This window comes from Mustela lutreola, chromosome 10 (genome assembly GCF_030435805.1).
Source record: "Mustela lutreola isolate mMusLut2 chromosome 10, mMusLut2.pri, whole genome shotgun sequence".
NCBI lineage: Eukaryota > Metazoa > Chordata > Mammalia > Carnivora > Mustelidae > Mustela > Mustela lutreola.
Window position 1 is genome coordinate 63,090,822 of NC_081299.1, and position 19,600 is coordinate 63,110,421.

At 36.7% G+C, this 19,600-nt stretch overlaps 1 protein-coding gene across 1 annotated transcript in view; it reads left to right on the forward strand.

The window, feature by feature from the left end:
* MSH4 (mutS homolog 4) overlaps positions 1–19,600 on the forward strand; it is a 100,237-nt gene that overhangs the window by 30,843 nt on the left and 49,794 nt on the right. Inside the window, exon 8 of the mRNA XM_059136620.1 lies at positions 3,634–3,701. Coding sequence (XP_058992603.1) covers positions 3,634–3,701 — 68 coding nt within the window. The remainder of the gene's footprint in view (positions 1–3,633; positions 3,702–19,600) is intronic.

Sequence of the window (19,600 nt, forward strand, 5' to 3'; positions counted from 1 at the left end):
CATAGACCAGTGGAACAGAGTAGAGAGCCCAGATATGGACCCTCAACTCTTATGGTCAAATAATCTTCGACAAAGCAGGAAAAAATATACAGTGGAGAAAAGACAGTCGCTTCAATAAATGGTGCTGGGAAAACTGGGTAGCTATATGTAGAAGAATGAAACTCGACCATTCTCTTACACCTTACACAAAGATAAACTCAAAATGGATAAAAGACCTCAATGTGAGACAGGAATCCATCAGAATCCTAGAGGAGAACATAGGCAGTAATCTCTTCGATATCAGCCACAGCAACTTCTTTCAAGATATGTCTCCAAAGGCAAAGGAAACAAAAGCGAAGATGAACTTTTGGGACGTCATCAAAATCAAAAGCTTCTGCACAGCAAAGGAAACAGTCAGGAAAACAAAGAGGCAACCCACGGAATGGGAGAAGATATTTGCAAATGACAGTACAGACAAAAGGTTGATATCCAGGATCTATAATGAACTCCTCAAACTCAACACACACAAAACAGACAATCATATCAAAAAATGGGCAGAAGATATGGACAGACACTTCTCCGATGAAGACATACAAATGGCTATCAGACACAGGAAAAAATGTTCATCATCACTAGCCATCAGGGAGATTCAAATTAAAACTACATTGAGATATCACCTTACACCAGTTAGAATGGCCCAAATTAGCAAGACAGGAAACAACATGTGTTGGAGGGGATGTGGAGAAAGAGGAACCCTCTTCCACTGTTGGTGGGAATGCAAATTGGTGCAGCCTTTTTGGAGAACAGTGTGGAGATTCCTCAAGAAATTAAAAATAGAACTTCCCTATGACCCTGCCATTGCAGTCCTGGGTATTTACCTCAAAGATACAGATGTCGTGAAAAGAAGGGCCATCTGTACCCCAATGTTTATAGCAGCAATGGCCACGGTCGCCAAACTGTGGGAAGAACCCAGATGCCCTTCAACGGATGAATGGATAAGGAAGATGTGGTCCATATACACTATGGAGTATTATGCCTCCATCAGAAAGGACGAATACCCAACTTTTGTAGCAACATGGACGGGACTAGAAGAGATTATGCTGAGTGAATAAGTCAAGCAGAGAGAGTCAATTTTCATATGGTTTCACTTATTTGTGGAGCGTAACAAATAGCATGGAGGACATGGGGAGATAGAGAAGAGAAGGGAGTTGGGGGAAATTGGAGGGGGAGGTGAACCATGAGAGACTATGTACTCTGGAAAACAATCTGAGGTTTTGAAGGGGTGGGGGGTGGGAGGTTGGGGTATCTGGTGGTGGGTATTAGAGAGGGCACGGATTGCATGGAGCACTGGGTGTGATGCAAAAATAATGAATACTGTTATGCTGAAAATAAAAAATAAATTAAAAAAACAAACAAGAAAAACAACCTAGGGGCACCTGGGTGGGTCAGTCAGTTTAAGTGTCTGTCTCTTAGTTTTGTCTCAGGTCATGATCTCATGGGTTGTGAGATGGAGCCCCATGTTGGGCTTGATGCTAGCGGGGAGTCTGCTTCTCTCTCTCACCCTCTCCCTCTGCCTTTCCCCCTGCTTCTATGCATTCTGTCTCTCTGGAATAAATAAATCTTTAACAACAACAACAACAAAAACCCCTCAACTACCTAGTACTGACTTTATGGTAGGCATCCTATAGGTATTAGTGACAGAAAGATGAGGAAGATAAAGCTATAAGCTTCAGTCCTCAAGGATCTTACAGTCGTGATAGAGAACAGAATTCTAAATAAATAATTATGATACAGTGCTACCAATGCAATAATAATTGAGTATTTTATGGGAACACAAAGAAGTGAACTGGGAATAAGGCAGAATACAGGATCCATAAATAATATTTCAGTTCTTTTTTTTAGCATTTATTTATTATTTATGTAATCTCTACACTCAATGTGGGGTTTGAACTTGTGACCCCAAGATCAAAGAGTACGTGCTCTCCGGACTGAGCCAGCTGTGTGCCCTGATAATATTTCAGTTCTATATTAGGGAATGGGTAGGATTTTGACAATAGGAGAATCCTAGAAATAGTATTCAAAACAAAGGCCTGCCTGTGCAAGGTATGCTGATGCATATAGGACAACAACAATGTTTTTTTGGATGTAGTGGCTGGGATAAATATCTTGATATGGTGCCATTGGCTGTGATCTTGAGCAGTCATTACTTTCTAGGAACATTTTTTTTTCTGGGAAGGTGGGGGAAGATAGACTTAATATAAGCTTCTGCCATTGTACTTAATATTGATATGAAAGAGCTTGTTGTATTCAAGTCATGGCCAGTAGTTACTTATGACTTGAAGCCTGGCAGAAAATGAGGATTGGGGCTAGCTTGCAAAAGGCTTTTATATAATGGTAAGAAATTTGGGAATTTATCCTGTATTGAATAGGGAGCTGATGATATTAAATCAGGAGAATAATATGATCAAATCCTTATTTTAGAAACATTATTCTGGTTGTTATGATAGACTTAGGGAAGTGAAGAAGAACAGACCAAAAAAGAGAGAGGCCAATCTATATGAGGGCTTAAGAGAGTCTGGTTAGTGGAATCACATGTAAAATGTCATAATAGTATTATGTCCTACTGAACAGTATAATATTAGTATACTCAGTCTATTTACTGTGATTTTTTAAACATTCTTTTAACATAGCTAATTACTGTAGAGCAGCAACTTAGAAAAGGACAAAGTTCTAGAGGCAGGCAAACTGAAAAATACCACAAGATACTTTGCATTTGAACAGGAAGAAAGTGACATAAAATTTTTGTCTTTTTGGATTTTTTAAGAGTAACAGGTTGAAAAACAAAAAACAAACAAACAAAAAATGTAGGAGATTGGATCCATTTTGTGAAGTATCAGTTAAGTCTATACAAAACTGAGGTCATACATTTCAGTGATGATAATAGTAATGAGTTATTAAGAGAAAATTAGTAAAGCTTACTGTGTTTTAAGTATGAGGAAATGAGTTCATCCTTAAAAGTTCTGTTAAATGGCAAGATTAGAAAAAACTGTAGATATTTAAAAGGGGTGGATTACAGTTATCTATGAATTTGTTTTTAGAGAATACTTTAAGCTAGAAAATGAGTTGAGAAGAACAATAGAACAGTTTTGAGCTCTAGTGTGTGCCAGGTACTTTACACATATTATCCAACTTATTCCTCACAACAACCCTGGGAGGTAGATGTTACTATCTACATTTCAAAAATGAACACAGCCAAAGTTCAGAGAAGATAGGTAAATTCTGTAGGTTACATGGTTAGTGGTTGAACTGGGTTTTTAAACTAATCTTAAGTATCATGAAGAAAAGTTACAAATCAAAAACGTGGGAAGAAAATTATAATAACATCTAAAGGCCAGACAAGTATAGTTTTTAGAAGGAAAGGATGATCAATAGTGTCAGATATTTGAAGACAGCTTATAACTAATAAAATTAAGGAAAGGCCATTATAATTTATTGTTTTATTCCTGACATATGTAAGATAGATAAAGACTATTAAAACGGATAAAAGTTTGTAGGTAGAACTGTTCTGTTTTTATTTGAGGATAATATTTTACATAGTTTATATTTTGAACTGTAACACAATGTTTAAATGCACATGTTTTTTATTTGTTTCAGTTATATCAAGATTTCTTGATACAGAGCAACTTCTTTCTGTTTTAGTCCAAATTCCAAAGCAGGACACAGTATGTATATATGTATTATGTTATTATAATTTATATGATATAATTTGTCTTAATTTGATATAACATTTGGAATATATAAAAATATTTTGGAAGAGTATTTCATTATTAATATCTGGAGCATTTTTATGCCTTTTAAAGGAAATTTTTTTTTCCTGAATTTCCTATTCTTCCTAGGGGGGAAAAAAAAGTTTCCTAGTTGAGGAATTGGCATATTTTCATTAATCAAATATTTACTTAAAAAGTATGTAATCTTTTTAAAACTTAGACTATAGTATTTGCTTCATAAATAAATAGATAAAAATTATGTTAAATCCAAAGATTATGGGTGCTTCTTAAAGTGAATATTATGTGAAGTTAGATTAGTCTTCAAATATGGTTAAACTTTAAGATGAAACAATGTCTTTGGATATTTTTCAAAATTAAATAGTGGTTATGGGCACATCCTATGAAGAAAGTGATAGGTGGTTTTCATTCTTCTCTTTAAGGTGAATTGAAAAATATTTACTTTTGGGTGCCTGGGTGGCTCAGTGGTTAAGCCGCTGCCTTCGGCTCAGGTCATGATCTCAGGGTCCTGGGATCGAGTCCCGCATCGGGCTCTCTGCTCTGCAGGGAGCCTGCTTCCTCCTCTCTCTCTCTCTCTGCCTGCCTCTCTGCCTACTTGTGATTTCTCTCTGTCAAATAAATAAATAAAATCTTAAAAAAAAAAAAAAAAAGAAAAAAAAAAAGAAAAATATTTACTTTAATGAAATACATGCATATTTTTGCTCATATGCTAAAAAGGAAAAGAGTTTTATACATAAGTAGAGTTTGATTTGAAATTTGTTTACTCTGGAAATCCATTGGAATCTAACTAATCTGTTTCAGAAGTGTTTCCTTATCGTAGAGATAACACTCTTGAAGTTCATTTATAATAAAAACACCATCCAATGGATGGAAAAGCTTTGGCTGTTGGATAGGCATAGAACTAGAAGTTTTCTTAAATAATTGAAATACCTTATATACCTGTACGAAGTAGCAAAAATGTACATGTAAGAAGTGTGTGTGTGTGTATACACAATTCAATATATATATGTAAGAAGAAGCCAAAAACAACTGATGTCTGGAACAAAATTAGTTATGTTTGTATCATGAGTTTCAAAGTATTCTCTCCTCTTTAACTTCCTACTACAGTTTGTGTGGAACTGGTATTATTTTTACCTTAAATGTTTGGTAAAATTCACAAATGAAGCCATTACAACTTGAGATTTTCTTTCTAGGAAGGTTTTTGACTATAAATTCAACTTATTAACAGATATGATACTATTCAGATTACCTGTTTCTTGTTGAATGAGCTTTGGTTTGGTAGGTGTCTTTCAAAGAATTTGTCACTTCACCCAACTTGTGGAATTTATTGACATTACATTTTTCTTAATGATCTCTTTACTATCCTTTTATATTTGTACAGTCTGCGGTGATATACTTCTCTTATTCTTGATGTTGGTAATTGAATGTTCTCTCTTTTTTTTTCTTAGTCATTCTGGCTAGAGGTTATCAATTTTTTTGGTGTTTTCAAGAGACCAATTTTTGAGGGGTGCCTGGGTGGTTCAGTGGGTTAAGCCTCTGCCTTCAGCTCGGGTCATGAACTCAGGATCCTGAGTTCGAGCCCATCAGGCTCTCTGCTCAGCGGAGAGCCTGCTTCCTCCTCCTCTCTCTCTTCCTGCCTCTCTGCCTACTTGTGATCTCCCTCTCTCTCTGTCAAATAGATAAATAAGATCTTTAAAAAAACAAAAAAAAAGAGGGGTGCCTGGGTGGCTAAGTGGGTTAAAGCCTCTGCTTTCGGCTCAGGTCATGATCCCAGTATCCTGGGATCGAGCCCTGGGATCAAGCCCCATATCGGGTTCTCTGCTCCGCTGTGAGCCTGCTTCCTCCTCTCTCTCTGCCTGCCTTTCTGCCTACTTGTGATCTCTGTCTGTCCAATTAATTAAAAAAAAAAAAAAGAAAGAAAAAATATCTAAAAAAAAGAAAAAAAGAAACCAATTTTTGATTTAATTGATTTTTGTCTTTTTTCCTTTTTCTCCATTTCATGGATTTCTGCTTTTATCAGTCTTTTTTTTTTTTTTGAGCTAGTATTTATTTGTTTGCTTGTTTTCTTCCAAGTTTTTATTTCAATTCCAGTTGTTAATGTACAGTGTAATATTAGTTTCAGATGTGCAATCTAATGATTTAGCACTTCTATTCAACACCTGGTGCTCATCACAAGTGCATTCCTTAATCCCCATCACCATTTAACCCATCCCCCATCAACCTCCCCTATAGTAATCCTCAGTAATCCTCAGTTCTCTATAGTTAAGAGTCTGTTTTATGCTGTTTTATGGTTTATTTTTCTTTCTCTTTTTCTGTCTTCTGCTTACTCTGTGCTCAATTTTCTCTTCTTTCTCAGGGTTCTGAAGGTAGAAGCTGAGATGGTCAATTTGAGACCTTTTTTCTTTCCTAATATGGTTATTTAGTGTGATAAATTTCCCTCTGAGTAATGCTTTAGCTATATTTCACATTTTTTTTTTTTTTTTTAAGAGAGCCAGGCAGAGAGAGAGGAGGAAGCAAGCTTATTGCTGAGCAGTGCACCTGATTCGGGTCTCGATCTTAGGACCTGGAGATGATGACCTGAGCTGAAGGCAGAGGCTTAACCCACTGAGCCACCCAGGTGCCCCTATATTTCACAATTTTTAAAAAAAGATTTTATTTATTTGAGAGGGACTGAGAAAGTGAAAGAGAGCACAAACAGGGGGAGAGGAAGAAGCAGACTCCCTACTGAGCAGGGAGTCTGATGGACTATCCCAGAACCCTGGGATCATGACCTGATCTTCACCTTGAGGTGAAGGCAGACGCTTAACTGACAGAGCCACCCAGGTGCCCCTATATTTCACAGTTTTTGATATGTTGTGTTTTTTATTAAAAAAAGTTAAAATACCTTCTAATTTCCTTTTTAATTTCTTCTTTGACATGGGTTATTTAGAAGTGTGTTATTTAGTCTCCAATATTTGGAAATTTTCCAGATGTAATTCTGTTACAGATCTCTAATTTAATTCCATTTTGGTCAAGGAGTATGTTAGTCTGATATGGATCCTTTGCAGTCTATTGACTCTTGTTTTTATGGCCCAGAATATGATCCTTCTTGGAAATATTCCATGTATGCTTGACAACAATGTATACTTTACTGTTTTTGGGTGGAGTTTTCCGTGAATGTCAGTCAGTTCAAGTTGATTGAAATATTGAGTCCTTTTAGTTCCTTTAAGATTTATTTATTTGTTTAATTTTTTAAAAAAGATTTGTTTATTTAGTTTAGAGAGGGAAGTAGAGAAGAGAGTGCATGAGTTGGAAAGGGAGAGAAGCAGACTCCCTACTGAGCACAGAGCCCTATGAGGGACTCAATCCCACGACCCCAAGACCATGACCTGAGCTGAAAATCAAGAGTTGTTCACTTAACCAACTGAGCCATCCAGGAGCTCATCTATTTATTTTAGAGAGAGACAGCAAGAGAGTATGAATGGGGGGAGGGGCAGAAGGACAGTGAGAGAGAAGCTCAAGCAGACTTCCTGCTGAGCTCAGAACCCACTGTGGGGCTCAATTTGATGACCCTGAAATCATGACTTAGAGCCAAAATCAAGTCAGACATTTAACTGACTGAGCCATCCGGTCTCCCCTCTTTAAGTCTTCTATATTTTTATTGTATTTTTTGTCTATTTGTTCTATTAGTTATTGAAGGAGAGTGCTGACAACTCCAGCTATAAATGTGGATGTGTCTGTTTCTCTTAGAAGTTCTTTTTTGTTTTGTTTTGTTTTTTTAGTGGACACTCTGTATGTACTATTAATTTGCTTACATAAAGTTCAAAACCATTTCCTCCTCTGTCATTCATAATTTTTCTTTTTCAAGTTTTATTTAAATTCCAGTTAGTTAGCTTAGTCATTAAGCATCTGCCTTCAGCTCTGGTCATGATCCCAGGGTTTTGGGATGGAGCCACACATCGGGCTCCCTGCTCAGCCGGGAGCCTGCTTCTCCCTCTCCCACTCCCCCTGCTTGTGTTCCCTCTCTCGCTGTGTCCCTCTCTGTCAAATTAAAAAAAAAATACCAAATAAAAAATAAATAAATTCCACTTAGCATACAGTGCAATTTTGTTTCAGGTGTAGAATTTAATGATCTATCATTTACATACAATACCTAGTGCTTATCATAAGTGCCTTCCCTAATAACCACCACCCATTTAACTCATCCCCCTGCCCACCTCCCCTCCAATAACTCTAAACTTGTTCTCTATAGTTAAGAGTCTGTTTTATGGTTTGCCTCTTTTTTTTCACCCTCTAGGTTCATCTGTTTTGTTACATTTCACATAAGACTAAAATCATATGGAATTTGTCTTTCTCTGACTGTTTCACATAGCATAATACTCTCTAGCTCCAACTACGTTATTGAAAATGGCAAGATTTCATTCTTTTTTTGTGGCTGAGTAATATTATATTTTGTGGGTATATATACATGTGTATATACACCAACTCTTCTTTTTTCCATTCTTCAGGTGATGGACATTTGGGCTCTTTCCATAATTTGGCTATTGTTGATAATGCTGCCATAAACATTGGGGTACATGTACCCCTTTGAATCAGTATCTTCATATACTTTGGGTAAATACCTAGCAGTTTAATTGCTGGGGCATAGGATAACTCTATTTTTAACTTTTTGAGGAACCTCCATACTATTCTCCAGAGTGGTTGCACCAATTTGCATTCCTACCAATAGTGAAAGAGATTATCACTTTTTCCATATCCTCAGCAACACTTACTGCTTCTTGTGTGTTAACTTTAGCCGTTCTAACTGGTATGAAGTGATACCTCATTTCGTTTTATTTTGTCTTTCTATGATGAAAACTTATCTTGAGAATCTTTCCATGTGTTTTTTAGCCATTTGTCTGTCTTCTTTGGAAGAATGTTTATTCATGTCTTCTGCACATTTCTTTTCTGGATTATTTGGTTTTTGGTTGCTGAGTTTGGTAAGTTCTTTATAGGTTTTGGATACTAAGCCTTTATCAGATATGTCATTTGCAAATATCTTCTTCCATTCTGAAAGTTACCTTTTAGTTTTGTTGATTGTTTCTTTTGCTGTGCAGAGCCTTATCTTGATGAGGTTCCAGTAGTTTATTTCTGCTTTTGTTTCCCTTGCTTCAGGAGATAAGTCTAGCAAGAAGTTGCTACTGCGGAGGTGAAAGAGACTGCTGTCTGTGTTTTCCTCTAGGATTTTGATGGATTCCTGTCTCACATTTAGGTCTTTCATCCATTTTGAGTCTATTTTTATGTTTGGTGTAAGGAAGTGATTCAGTTTCATTCTTCTGCATGTGGCTGTCCAATTTTGCTAACACCATTTATTGAAGAGACTATCCTTTTTCCATTGGATATTCTTTCCTACTTTGTTGAAGATTAGTTGATCATAGGGTTCAGGGTCCGTTTCTGGATTTTCTCTTCTGTTTCATTGATCTATGTGTTTGTTTTTGTGCCAGTTTCATACCATCTTAATCATTACAGCTTTGTAATATAACTTGAAGTCCAGATTGTGATGCCTCTAGCTTTTTCTTTTTCAAGATTGCTTTGGCTATTTGGGATTTTTTGTAGTTCCATACAAATTTTAGAATTATTTGTTCCAACTCTGGAAAAATGTTGGCAGTATTTTGATAGGAATTGCATTAAATGTGTAGATTGCTTTGGGTAGTATAGAGATCTTAATAGTATTTATTCTTCCAATCCATGAGCTGGCAAATGTTTTTCCAATTCTGTTTTGTTTTGTTTTTCCAATTCTTTATGTCTTCCTCAACATCTTTTATCAGTGTTTTATAGTTTTCAGAGTACAGATCCTTACCTCTTTTGTTAGGTTTATTCCCAGGTATCTTATGGTTTTTGGTGCAGTTGTAAATGGGATCAGTTCCTTGATTTCCCTTTCTTCTGTCTCATTGTTCGTATATAGAAATGCAGCTGACTTCTGTGCATTGATTTTATGTCCTTCCATGTTGTTGAATTCCTTTATGAGTTCTATCAGTTTTTGGGTAGAGTCTTGGGTTTTCTATGCAGAAAGGTTTTTCTATGCATCTGTGAAGTGGGACAGTTAGTCTTATTTGCGGATTTGGATGCTTTTTATTTCATTTAGTTGTACGATTGCTGAGGCTAGGACTTCTAGTACTATGTTGAACAACAGTGGTGAGAGTGGACATCACTGTCTTGTTCTTGATTGTCAAGGAAAATCTCTTAGTTTTCCCCCATTGAGGATATTAGCTGTGGGTTTTTTGTATATGGCCTTTATTATGTTGAGGTATATTCCCTTTATTCCTACTTTGTTAAGAGTTCTTATCATGAATGGATGTTGTTCTTTGTCAGATGCTTTTTCTGCATCAATTGAGAGGATCATATAGTTCTTATCCTTTCTTTTATTAATATGGTGTGTCATGTTGATTGATTTGTGAATATTGAACTACCCTTGCAGGCTAGGAGTAAATCCCATTTGATAGTAGTAAGTGATTCTTTTAATGTACTATTTTACTTGGTTTGGGAGTATTTTGTTGATGATTTTTGCATCTCTGTTTATCAGGCATATTGGCATTTAGTTCTCCTTTTTAGTGGAGACTTTGTCTGGTTTTGGAATCAAGGTGATGCTGGCCTCAAAATAAGTTTGGAATTTTTCCTTCCATTTCTATTTTTTGGAATTGTTCCAGAAGAATAGGTATTAACTCTTCTTTAAGTGTTTGGTAGAATTCCTCTGTGAAGCCGTCTGGCTCTAGACTTTTGTTTGTTGGAAAATTTTTTATTGCTGACTCAGTTTCTTTGCTGGTTATTAGTCTGTTGAAGTTTTCTATTTGTTCCTGTTTCAGTTTTTGTAGTTTATACATTTCTAGGAATTTATCCATTTCTTCCAGATTGTCTGATTTGTTGGCTTATGATTTTTTATAATTTTTAAAAATATTATAATTTCTGTGGTGTTAGTTGTGATCTCTCTTCATTCATTTGTGATTTTATTTGGGTCTTTCTCTTTTCTTTTTGTATAACTTTTGTATACAACTTTTGTATACTTTTTGTATACAACTTTTGTATACAAAGTTTGTTTGTTTGTATACAAACAAAAAGTTTTGTAACTTTTGTATAACTCTTTTCTTTTTGTATAACTTTCTTTTTGATAACTCTGGCTAAGTTTTTATCAATTTTATTAATTCATTCAAAGAACTAGCTTCATTGATCTGTTCTACTAATTTTTTCTATATCATTTACTTCTGCTCTAATCTTTATTATTTTCCTTCTTCTGTTGGCTTTAGGCTTCATTTGTTGATCTTTGTTAACCTCCTTTAGGTATAAGTTTGGGTTTTATTTGAAATTTTGCTTGCTTCTTGAGGTAGGCCTATTAATTGTTTTATATATTTGGGTGCTCCCAATTTGAGGGCATAAATATTTACAATTATCAGATATTCTTGTTGGATAGACTCCTTTACTATGATATAGTGTCCTTCTTCATCTCTTGTTACAGTTTTTGGTTTAAAATGTAGTTTGCCTGAGGGACGCCTGGGTGGCTCAGTGGGTTAAAGCCTCTGCCTTCGGCTCAGGGTCTCAGAGTCCTGAGGTCTCAGAGATCTCATGATCTCAGGGTCCTGGAATTGAGCCGCAAGTCCAGCTCTCTGCTCAGCAGAGAGCCTGCTTCTCTTCCTCTCTCTGCCTGCCTCTCTGCTTACTTGTGATCTCTGTCTGTCAAATGAATAAATAAAATCTTTAAAAAAAATCTAGTTTGTCTGATAGAAGTATGGCTACTCTAGCTTTCTTTTGATGTCTATTTGCATGGTAAATATTTCTCCATCCCCTCACTTTCAATGTGCAGTTGTTTTTAGACTTAAATGAGTCTCTTACAGGCAACATGTAGGAGGATTTTTTTAATCCATTCTGACACGCTCTGTCTTCTGATTGGAGCATTTAGTCCATTTGCATTCAGAGTCATTATTGACAGATACGTATTTAGTACCATTTTATTGTTTGTTCTATTGTTGGCCTTTCCTTCCCACTCAGAGACCCATTTAATATATTTTATGAGGCTAGTTTAGTGGTAATGAACTCCTTCAGTTTTTATTTGGGAAACCATCTATCCTTCTATTCTGAATGATAGACTTGTGAGATAGAGTATTCTTGGCTACATATTTTTCCCATTGAGCACATTGAATATATCGTGCTATTTTATGTGAAAGATCTGCTGCTAACCTTATTGGTCTTCCCTTGTAAGTTAGGGACTTCATTTCTTATGTCTTGCTGCTTTTAGGATTTTTTTTTTTCTTAATTAGTATGTTTTGCAAATTTAACTACAGTGTGTCTTGGTGTTGACCTGCTTTTGTTGATTTTGATAGAAATCTCTGTGCCTCATGGATTTGGATGTCTGTTTCCTTCCCCAGATTAGGGAAAATTACAGCTATAATTTCCTCCAATAAACCTTCTGCTCCCTTCCCTCTCTCTTCTTCTTCTGGGACTCCTATGATAAGAATGTTATTATGTTTGATGGAGTCACTGAGTTTCCTATATCTGCTTCCAAGATCCAAAATTTTTCTTTCTCTTTTGTTCAGCTTCATTATTTTACATAATTTTATGTCATATTCTATTTCCTCTAGTATTAAAGCTTTGTAGAACCTTGTAGTCAATAGACACAGTGTGTGTGGAGGTTTGTGTTGGTCTTCTGGAGGAGGGTTGTTAGGCACACTTGCCAGAGAAAGGCAGTCCCAGCAGAGTGCAGGATGGTAGGACTTGGGATAAGCAGGGTAGGCAGCCATTGTTGGTGTTATGCTGTTTACTGAAGTTTGTTTATGGTGAGGGGTGAGGGGTGGAAAATAGTGTCAGTCTGCCTCTTTGTCCCTGGAGAGGGGAGTCTACGCTTACTACTTTCAGAGGAGTGAGTAATTTCCTCTTGTGTGTCACAGATATTTTTCAGAGCACTGATTTCACACTGTCTGTCTTTGGGTCTCTTGCCTGCTTAGAGCAGCACAACACACCTCGGGCTCCACCATAGCCAGGTCAGCTGAGTTTTAAAATTCCAAACTTTAGGGATATGGTGTGGCAGACATCTGCTCTTTTCCTGTGGGAAAAGGTCTCACCAAGCTAGGACTGATGCAGGTTTGATCCTGAAGAGCCATTGTCCAGAGTGCAGGACTGTGGATTTTGGAGTAAAGCACAGTGAAGTCCCAATATCCAGGTTAGCCACCCTCAGAAGGTGTCTCTGTACCTATGCTGAAGGGTGAGAGAGGAAGATGGTCCCTGCTTGTTCTTTTGTCCCTTGGGAGGCAATGCTGCCTCTCACAGATGCTCTCCAAAAAGTACAGTCTTTCCCCATGGCCCTTAGGCATTCCTCAGATCATGCAGTTTGCCCCAGGGTTGTTTGCCTGCCTCCTCTCCAGGAGAAGTACAGCTTCCTCGGGTCTCTATCCCACACCTCTAAAACTGAAGTCTTTGAACCCTGCTAGGTGTAAAAATTTAGGAAATTCAGCCCCTTTGATTTTTCCAGCCAATGGCTTTGGGGAAGTGTTCTCTTTGTGTTTATCCCTGTGCACTCCACTCTCTCTTGATTTTCTCTGTGACAAGGGCTCCCTCCCCTTCACAACACCTGCAATCATTTTCTCTCCCAAACCATGGCTCCATACTTGCTATCTTCCTCAAAGGGGCTTCTTCTCTCCCTCATTGTGCAGTATATTCTATCAGTCCTCAGATCAATTTCTTGAGTATTCAGAATGATTTGATAGTTATGTATCTGTCTTCAAAGGACAGGGCAATCCTAGGGTCCTCCTACTACACTGCCATCTTAACTCATTATCCCTTCTCTTTGAAATTATACCAGTTTTTATCTAAAGTGTTTTAGACTCACCCAGATACTAGCTAATAGGATCCAGCAGCACATTAAAGGGATTCTTCAGCACAACCAAGTGGGATTTATTCCTGGGATGCAAGGGTGGCTCCATATCCCCAAATCAATCAACGTGATACACCACATCAATAAAAGAAAGGACAATAGCCATATGATCCTCTCAATTGATATAGAAAAAGCATTTAAAAAGTATAGCATCTTGGGTGCCTGGGTGGCTCAGTGGGTTAAGTCACTGCCTTCAGCTCAGGTCATGATCTCAGGGTCCTGGGATCGAGTCCTCCATCGGGCTCTCTGTTCAGCGGGGAGCCTGCTTCCCTCTCTCTCTCTCTCTCTCTGCCTGCCTCTCTGTCTACTTGTGATTTCTCTCTGTCAAATAAATAAATAAAATCTTAAAAAAAAAAAAGTACAGCATCTTTTCTTGATTAAAACTCTCCACAGTGTAGGGATGAAGAGAAAACATACCTCAATATCATAAAAGCCATATGTGAAAAGCCCACAGCAAATATCATTCTCAGTGGGGAAAAACTGAGAGCTTTCCCTCTAAGATCAGGAACATGACACAGATGTCCACTCTCACCACTGTTCAACATAGTACTAGAAGTCTTAGCCTCAGCAATGAGACAAGAAGAAGAAATAAAAGACATTCAGACTGCCAGAGAAGAAATCAAACTTACTCTTTGCAGATGACAAGATTCTATATGCAGAAAAACCAAAAGACTCCACCCAGAAATTGCTAGAACTCATATAGGAATTCAGCAATGTAGTGGGATATAAAATCAATACACAGAAGTCAAAGCATCTCTATGCACTAACAGTGAGACAGAAGAAAGAATAATTAAGGAATTGATCCCCTTTATAACTGCGCCAAAAACCATAGGATAGCTAGGAATAAACCTAACCAAAATGGTAAAGATCTGTACTCTAAAAACTATAGAACACTTGTGAAAGAAATTGAGGAAGACACAAAGAAATGGAAAACATTCCATGCTCATGGATTGAAAGAATAAATATTGTTAAAATGGCTATGCTACCTAGAGGAATCTACACATTCAAGGGAATCCCTATCAAAATGCCATTGACATTTTTCACAGAGGTGGAACAGATAATCCTAATATTTGTATGCAATCACAAAAGATCCCAAATAGCCAAAGCAATCTTGAAAAAAAGAACCAAAGCTGGTGGCATCACAGTGCTGGACTTCAAGCTATATTACAAAGCTGTAATCATCAAGACAGCATGGTACTGGCAGGAAAACAGATACATAGATCAGTGAAACAGAATAGAGAAGCCAGAAGTGGGCCGTGAACAATATGGTCAACTAATCTTTGACAAAGCAGGAAATGATATTCAACGGAAAGAAGGTCTCTTCAAATGGTGTTGGGAAAATTGGACAGCCACATGCAAAAGAATGAAACTGGGCCACTTTCTTACATCATACACAAGATTAAACTCAAAATGGATGAAAGACCTAAATGTGAGACAGAAATCCATCAAAATCCTAGAGGAGAACACAGGCAGCAACCTCTTTGACCTCGGCCACAGCAACTTATTGCTAAATATATCTCTTGAGGCAAGGGAAACAAAGCAAAAATCAAGTTTTGGGATTTAGTCAAAATATGAAGCAAAGGAAACATTCAATAAAGCTAATAGGCAACCTATGGTGTAGGAGAGGATATTTGCAAATGACATATCAGATAAAGGGCTAGTATCCAAGATCTACAAAGAACTTAATCAAACTCAACACCCAAAACCCAAAAAAATCCAGTCAAGAAATGGGCAGAAGGCATGATAAGACATTTCTCCAAAGAAGACATCCAAACGGACAACAGACATTTGAAAAGATGCTGAGTTTCACTCATCATCAGGGGAATACAAATCAAAATAACGATGAGACAACACTTCACACCAGTCAGAATGGCTAAAATCAACAAGTCAGGAAGCAACAGATGTTGGCAAGAATGCAGAGAAAGGGAAACCCTCTTACTGTTGGTGGGAATGCAAGCTGGTGCAGCCACTCTGGAAAACAGTATGAAGGCTCCTCAGAAAGTTAAAAATAGAGCTACCCTATGACCCAGCAATTGCACTACTAGGTGTTTACCCCAAAGATACAGGTGTAGTAATCTGAAGGGGCACATGTACCCCATGTTCATAGTAGCAGTTTTTACAATAATCAAACTATGGAAAGATCCCAGATGTCCATCAACAGATGAATGGATAAAGAAGATGTAGTATATATATACAATGGAATATTACTTAGTGATCAGAAAGGATGAATACTTCCATTTACAGCAATATGGATGGAACTGGAGGGTATTATGCTGAGTAAAATAAGTCAGAGAAAGACAATTTATGGTTTCACTCATATGTGGATTATAACAAACAGTGCAGAGGATCATATGGGGATGGAAGGAAGACTGAATGGGAAGTCATCAGAGAAGGAGAAAAATCACGAGACTCTTAACTATAGGAAACACTGAGGTTTGCTAGAGGGTTGCTAATGGGGGTAGGATAATTAAACATTAAGGAGGCAGGTGATGTGATGACAACTGGGTATTATATGCAACTGATGAATTATTGAACTACATCTGAAACTAATGATATACTACTATTGTTGACTAATTGAATTTAAATTTAAAAAATAGTGTTTTGGAGCTCTGTTATTAAGTGTATAAACATTTAAGGTTACTGTGTTTTCTGCTTTATCATTATAAAATGACCCTTTTTCCCTAGTAATATTTTTTTTGCTATGAAATCTACTGTGTTTAATATTAATATATCCACTCCAGCTCTCTTTTGATGTGCTGGCACGATACAACTTTTACTTTTTTTTTTTTTTTTTTTACTTATTTGTGTCTTTATATTTAAAGTGGGTTTCTTATATTTGGAATATTTCTTATATTTGGATATATATTTTCTTATATTTGGAATATTCCAAATAGTTCAAATATTTGGATCTTGTTTTTTGTATACAATCAGAAGATATCTTATTTGTAATTGGGGTGTTCATTTCATTTACACTTAATGAGATTTTTGGTATGTTTTGATAAAATCTGCTATCATATTACTCCTTTTTCTATTTATTTCATCTATTCCCCTTTTTCTTTTCTCTTGCCTTCTTTTGGATTGAGTATTTTTTATGACCCTATTTTGTATCTTTTATTGATTTATTAGAACTCCTTATTTTGATATTTTAGTGGTTGCTTTAGGAAGTATACATCTTTAGCTGAATTCAGTACCCCTTCAAGTAATATAACATCACTTCACATATGGTATAAGAACCATACTCTATTGGTAGCAAAAGCAAAAATAAACTAAAAATCTTTTTCACAGCAAAAGAAATGATCAACAGAATGAAAAGGCAACTACAGAATTGGAGAAAATAATTGCAACTCATATATCTGCTAAGGAGATAATATTAAAAATATGTAAAGTACTCCTACAACTCAGTTGCAAAAAAAAAATTTTTTTTTGATTTTAAAATGGGCAGAAACACTGACAAAGCAGACATTCAAATGGCCAATAGGTATATGAAAATGTGCCCAACATCAGTAATCATCAGGTAAATGCAGAAGTGTTCTGGTGGAATTATCACCTCATACTTGTTGGAATGGCTCTCATCAAAAAGACAAAAGATAACAAGTGTTGATGAGGATGCAAGGAAAAGGGAAACCTTGTTCACTCTTGGTAGGAATGTAGATTGGTATAGTCAACATGGAAAACAATATGGAGGTTCTTCAAAAAATTAAAAATAGCACTATCATATGATCCAGCTGTCCCACTTCTAGGTATATACCTAGAGAAAGTGAAAATAGGACCTCAAGAAGATAATTCCCATGTTCATTGCAGTGTTATTCACAGTAACCAAGATACAGAAACTATCCAAGTGTTCACTGATGTATGAATGGATAGAGAAAATGTAATACACACACACATACACGCAAATACACGCCTACACATACAGATAATGGAATATTATGCAACTATTAGAAAGGAAATCCATCAGCAGCATGTATAGACTTTGAGGGCATTATGCCAATTGAAATAAGCCAGATAGAAAAAGATAAATAGGGACGCCTGGGTGGCTCAGTTGGTTAAGCAGCTGCCTTCGGCTCAGGTCATGATCCCAGCATCCTGGGATCGAGTCCCACATCGGGCTCCTTGCTTGGCAGGGAGCCTGCTTCTCCCTCTGCCTCTGCCTGCCATTCTGTCTGCCTGTGCTCGCTCTCTCTCCCTCTCTCTGACAAATAAATAAAATCTTTTTTTTTTTTTTTAAAGATTTTATTTATTTATTTGACAGAGAGAGATCACAGGTAGGAAGAGAGGCAGGCAGAGAGAGAGGAGGAAGCAGGCTCCCTGCTGAGCAGAGAGCCCGATGCGGGACTCGATCCCAGGACCCTGAGATCATGACCTGAGCCGAAGGCAGCGGCTTAACCCACTGAGCCACCCAGGCGCCCCTTTTTTTTTTTTTTTTTTAAAGATTTTATTTATTTATTTGACAGAGAGAGATCACAGGTAGGAAGAGAGGCAGGCAGAGAGAGAGGAGGAAGCAGGCTCCCTGCTGAGCAGAGAGCCCGATGGACAAATAAATAAAATCTTAAAAAAAAAAAAGATAAAGATAAATACTGTATATTATCAATTATATGTGAAATTTAAATGCATGATGTCAGTTACATATGAAATCTGAGTAAGTCTATACATATGTGCATACATAGGTACATACATACATACATGTGGACTGCACAAACACACAAAGACCAAAGTCATAGAGGCTAGAAAGGTGATTGCCAGGGAGGCAATGAGGTGTGGGGGAAATAGAAGTTGGTAAAAGGTTTAACTTTCAACTGTAAACTGAATAAGTTCTGAGAATCTAAGGTAATACATGGTGACTATAGTTGGTAATACTATCTTGTATAATTGATATTTTCTAAGAGAGTAGAACCTAAAAGTTCTTACTCCCCTCCAAATTGAGGAGCTGGATATGTTAAGTAACTAATTGTGGGAATCCTTGCAATGTATGTATCAAATCATCACAACGTATCCTTTAAATATGTTATAATTTTATATGGAAATTGTTCCTCAATAAAGCTGAAATAAAAAGAAAAGAACTTTACAATAGTATGCAGCCATTCCCCATTCCTTCTCATTGGGCTATTGTCATATATTTTACTTCTGCAAATATTGCATATAAATCCATTATTTTTAAAAAATATAACAGCTTTATTAAGATAGAATTCACAAATATTTCACCCATTTAAAGCTTAACATTTGGTAATTTTTAGTGTGTTCACAGAGTTGTATCACAATTAGTACAGTTAATTTTAGAACATCTTCATCACCCTAAAATAGCAACACATTAACAGTTACTTCCCGTCCTCTCAGACTTCTTCCCTGCCTTGTTCTTGGCTTTTACTAATCTGTCCCTATAGATTTGTTCATGCTGGATGTTTCATATAAATGGAATCCTACAATATGTAGTATTTTGTGACTGTCTATTTAATTTAGCATAATGTTTTTAGGGTAATTCATATTGTAACATATATTAATCTTGATTATTTTTATTGACAGATAATATTCCATTGTATAGATATAGCACATTTCTTTTATTCACCAGTTGAACATTTGAGTTTCTACTTTTGATTATCATGAATACATTTTTTTTTTTAAGATTTTATTTGTTTATTTGACAGACAGAGATCACAAGTAGGCAGAGAGGCAGGCAGAGAGAGAGAGAGGGAAGCAGGCTCCCTGCTGAGCAGAGAGCCCAATGCGGGACTCGATCCCAGGACCCTGAGATCATGACCTGAGCCGGAGGCAGCGGCTTAACCCACTGAGCCACCCAGGCGCCCTATCATGAATACATTTTTATGAATATTTATGTACAAGCTTCTGTTTGGATGTAAGTTTTCATTTATTGTGGGTATATACATAGGAGTGGAATTGCTGATATGATCATTCTATGTTTAATTATTTGACCAACTGCCAGACTGTTTTCTAAAATGACTGA